This window comes from Notolepis coatsorum, assembly GCF_963971535.1.
Source record: "Notolepis coatsorum genome assembly, chromosome: 4".
In the NCBI taxonomy this organism is placed as follows: Eukaryota; Metazoa; Chordata; class Actinopteri; order Aulopiformes; family Paralepididae; genus Notolepis; species Notolepis coatsorum.
In genome coordinates this window covers 118,084,063-118,089,062 of record NC_140168.1, presented here as the reverse complement: position 1 = coordinate 118,089,062, position 5,000 = coordinate 118,084,063, and the positions used below count along the sequence as shown (strand labels likewise).

Sequence of the window (5,000 nt, the reverse complement as noted above, 5' to 3'; positions counted from 1 at the left end):
TCTCAGGTCTTGGCACGCAACGCATGGCGAGTTAACCTGACTAATCTCGTGGTTGGCCCTGAATTAGTTAATGTAGACCTTTTTTTTTTTTTTTTTGTACGTCAGCTCTCTGACTGCCAGAGTGGAATGGACTCAACCTTGATGACTTGGGACTCGGACTAGGGCAACGGGGACTCGAGACTCGACCTCGAGATTTAGTGACTCGACTACTACAACACTGCTTTCCCACTATCTCAATAAAAAGAAGCCAGCCAACTTGCGTTGAAAATAACTAAATAACTAAAACCGGCTCCACAGAGAGGTCCCGGCCTCACCGATGGCGATGTTGATGTCCCTGCGCAGCGCGAAGCCCACCAGCCTCTGGGACTCCTTGGAGACGATGACGGGGAAGCCGTTGCAGCTGGTCTCGTTGATGAGCCCTTGCAGCTCCTCCACCGTCAGGTCGTCCTGCGTGAGCACGGCCAGCGGGGGGTCGCTGCGGCGCGGACGCATCACCTCCCGGGCCAGCGTGGTGTGCGTGAACTCCTCCTTGGCGTCCAGGAAGGGGTAGCCGTTGAGGCGGATGTGCGCCTCGTAGATCCCCGAGCGGCCGAACGCGTCGCCCACCCACTTGCTGGTCATGACGGCGGCCATGAGCGGCACGATGTACTCCAGGCCGCCGGTCAGCTCGAACACGATGACCACCAGGGAGACGGTCATCCTGGTCACGCCGCCTGGGGGAGAGGAGCGGGGGACAGGAGAGGAGCGGGGGACGGGGGAGGAGGAGCATTACATTGTTTCATCCCTTGGCCACAGTGGCAGGTGAACTCTGAAATGATTACACCAGAAACCCTCATTATTCATATACAATGCTGTATATGAAACGTATATATATTTATTCTTACCATATACATGTATATATATATATATCTGTCTGTACGTACCTCCATATAATCCCTTTTACATATCTGCATACTATATCTATCTTTACTGCTACATTTGCACTCTGGTTGGATGCCACACTTATTTTTGTTGTACTGTACTTGTGCTGCATGATGACGATACATACATTTTAATCTAATCTATACGCGTCTCTTGCGTGCGTGCTGATGTGAGTTTTAGGACTATGTTGTTAATAAGACGGACATCTCGTGACAAACAACAAAAAGAGACGGATGGAAACTCAAATGTGATGGTGAACAGACGGAGTGACGGACCCACTCACTGGCCAAACACTTAACACGCTGGCGTTACACAGTGTAAACAAACAAACAGACAGACAGACAGACAGACAGACAGACAGACAGACAGACAGACAGACAGACAGACAGACAGACAGACAGACAGACAGACAGACAGACAGACAGACAGACAGACAGACAGACAGACAGACAGACAGACAGACAGACAGACAGACAGACAGACAGACAGACAGACAGACAGACAGACAGACAGACAGACAGACAGACAGACAGACAGACAGACAGACAGACAGACAGACAGACAGACAGACAGACAGACAGACAGACAGACAGACAGACAGACAGACAGACAGACAGACAGACAGACAGACAGACAGACAGACAGACAGACAGACAGACAGACAGACAGACAGACAGACAGACAGACAGACAGACAGACAGACAGACAGACAGACAGACAGACAGACAGACAGACAGACAGACAGACAGACAGACAGACAGACAGAGACTCACCCAGACAGGCCGCGGCCCCCACCATGGCGTAGAGCCCGGGCGTGATGCAGTCCGCTCCGACCTCACACCACTCCCTGAACAGGAACCAGTCGTGGTGGTAGTAGGCCAGCTGTTCCACGGCGATGCCCACGATGCGGCCCGCTATCGCCCCGATGGCCATGCTGGGGATGAACAGCCCTGACGGGACCTGGCAGACGGACGGACGGGGGGTGGTTTTAACAAGAGTCGTCTCAAGAGAACGTCAGACAACAGAGTCTTCGTTAAGGATAGAGTTTACTGACAGAATGACATATTGCAACATAGAGACCTATAGCAATGTCCTTATAGCCTAGATCTCTAAAGAATGGTGAGCTAACAAAGTATCTATACAGGAGAGTAGATACAACTAAGTGGTACCTTGATGTACAGACTTATAGATATGATGTGCAGATTATGAGAAGGCTATGTGGATGTGTGCACGCGTGTGCGTGTATGTATGATCGAAAGAGAGAGAGACATAGAGATAATAAGAGAGAGAAAGAGAGAGAGACAGATATACTGAGAGATAGACACACAGATATACTGAGAGAGAGGAGAGGGGGGAGACAGAAATACTGAGAGAGAAGGGGAGAGAGGGAGAGACGGAGAGATACTAAGAGAGGGAGAGACAGAGAGATACTAAGAGAGAGAGAGACGGAGATATACTGAGAGAGGGGGGGGGGGTGAGAGACAGAAACACAGAGAGAGAGAGAGAGAGAGAGAGAGAGAGAGAGAGAGAGAGAGAGAGAGAGAGAGAGAGAGAGAGAGAGATGAGTGAAGGCTGTGTATCTATCATATGTAAGCATTAACTCATTGGACGCCAGAGGTCGCTGTGGGCGTATGGCCGTGTGTGCCAGCGCTTTGTTCAATGGGGATAAATGCCGGTGTTTGCAGTGCTAAAACTATATTAAATATTATAGCTATGGATCTAATAACATAGTCGATTGTCATAGAGTTTCTTATGGTCAAGATGCAAGAAAAACAGATAATTTTTTCATCCATACATTTCCGTTTTATACCGTGGTGAATATGAGTATAGTTTTAGAGTGATTCTGTGTAATCCCAGGAAACTACGCCAAACAGCGTTTTACTGCATTTCATTATAAATCGTGCCATTTCTCGCCTGGATCAATAATCAATCTGAAATCAACGCTAGATTATCGGTATTATGTTTCATCATGCATGAAAGGGTGGGGGGGGGTTTCTATGCTTCGATCGCCACCAACGGAATACGCTACACAGTACATTACAGACACACGCTCCGATCGCGGGAAAAGAATGATCAGATCAACGCAAGATTGATAGCATAATAGTCCTTACCTTGTCTATGATGTACTGCAAAAAGAATAATCCAATGATCTGATCGCCATTCCAAATACTGATCGCGATCGTGTTTCCAACGTTATCCAGCATTGCACATGAACGGGGGGGGGGGGGGACCCTCGTAGATGCATCGTTATAAGAGCTTGTCTTGCCGGAGTAGTTAGACCCCGCCCCCACGCCGCAGCTCGGCCCAGACAACAAGCCACATAGTTTCAAATGGAGTGCAATAGCGGCCGCAAGGCGTTAGGCGGCGGTATTGGACTTTTGCTATCTCAGACCCATCCCCAGTGATAACACACAGCTGCCTGCATGTTTATGAATGGAAATAGCTAATTAGAGAAATAACGATCCAATAACGAGTATACTCGTTGTTGGCAGAATTAGATTGGTGGGCTATAACGAGTTGACTCGTTGGCAGGATTAGATTGGTGGGCTATAACGAGTTGACTCGTTGTTGGCAGAATTAGATTGGTGGGCTATAACGAGTTGACTCGTTGTTGGCAGAATTAGATTGGTGGGCTATAACGAGTTGACTCGTTGGCAGAATTAGATTGGTGGGCTATAACGAGTTGACTCGTTGTTGGCAGAATTAGATTGGTGGGCTATAACGAGTTGACTCGTTGGCAGAATTAGATTGGTGGGCTATAACGAGTTGACTCGTTGTTGGCAGAATTAGATTGGTGGGCTATAACGAGTTGACTCGTTGGCAGAATTAGATTGGTGGGCTATAACGAGTTGACTCGTTGTTGGCAGAATTAGATTGGTGGGCTATAACGAGTTGACTCGTTGTTGGCAGAATTAGATTGGTGGGCTATAACGAGTTGACTCGTTGGCGGCAGAATTAGATTGGTGGGCTATAACGAGTTGACTCGTTGGCAGAATTAGATTGGTGGGCTATAACGAGTTGACTCGTTGGCAGAATTAGATTGGTGGGCTATAACGAGTTGACTCGTTGGCAGAATTAGATTGGTGGGCTATAACGAGTTGACTCGTTGGCAGAATTAGATTGGTGGGCTATAACGAGTTGACTCGTTGTTGGCAGAATTAGATTGGTGGGCTATAACGAGTTGACTCGTTGGCAGAATTAGATTGGTGGGCTATAACGAGTTGACTCGTTGGCAGAATTAGATTGGTGGGCTATAACGAGTTGACTCGTTGGCAGAATTAGATTGGTGGGCTATAACGAGTTGACTCGTTGGCAGAATTAGATTGGTGGGCTATAACGAGTTGACTCGTTGGCAGAATTAGATTGGTGGGCTATAACGAGTTGACTCGTTGGCAGAATTAGATTGGTGGGCTATAACGAGTTGACTCGTTGGCGGCCATTGAGTTAAAGAGAGGTGTGTTGGTAAATGTCTCTGTCATGGTTCCCTGAAGATGCTGACCAAGCTGTTATCATCATTCCACAGCAGCAGCCTGATCCTAGTTACAGTATAACCCCCCCCCCCCCTCCTGATCCTAGTTACAGTATAACCCCCCCTCCTGATCCTAGTTACAGTATAACCCCCCCCCCCCCCTCCTGATCCTAGTTACAGTATAACCCCCCCCCCTCCTGATCCTAGTTACAGTATAACCCCCCCCCTCCTGATCCTAGTTACAGTATAACCCCCCCCCTCCTGATCCTAGTTACAGTATAACCCCCCCCCTCCTGATCCTAGTTACAGTATAACCCCCCCCCCTCCTGATCCTAGTTACAGTATAACCCCCCCCCCTCCTGATCCTAGTTACAGTATAACCCCCCCCCTCCTGATCCTAGTTACAGTATAACCCCCCCCCTCCTGATCCTAGTTACAGTATAACCCCCCCCCCTCCTGATCCTAGTTACAGTATAACCCCCCCCCCTCCTGATCCTAGTTACAGTATAACCCCCCCCCTCCTGATCCTAGTTACAGTATACCCCCTCCTGATCCTAGTTACAGTATAACCCCCCCCTCCTGATCCTAGTTACAGTATAACCCCCCCCCC

At 48.7% G+C, this 5,000-nt stretch overlaps 1 protein-coding gene across 1 annotated transcript in view; it reads right to left on the bottom strand.

The window, feature by feature from the left end:
- clcn3 (chloride channel 3) overlaps positions 1-5,000 on the bottom strand; it is a 170,014-nt gene that overhangs the window by 32,362 nt on the left and 132,652 nt on the right. The window contains 2 exon segments of the mRNA XM_084312301.1: positions 315-713; positions 1,695-1,881. Coding sequence (XP_084168427.1) covers positions 315-713; positions 1,695-1,881 — 586 coding nt within the window.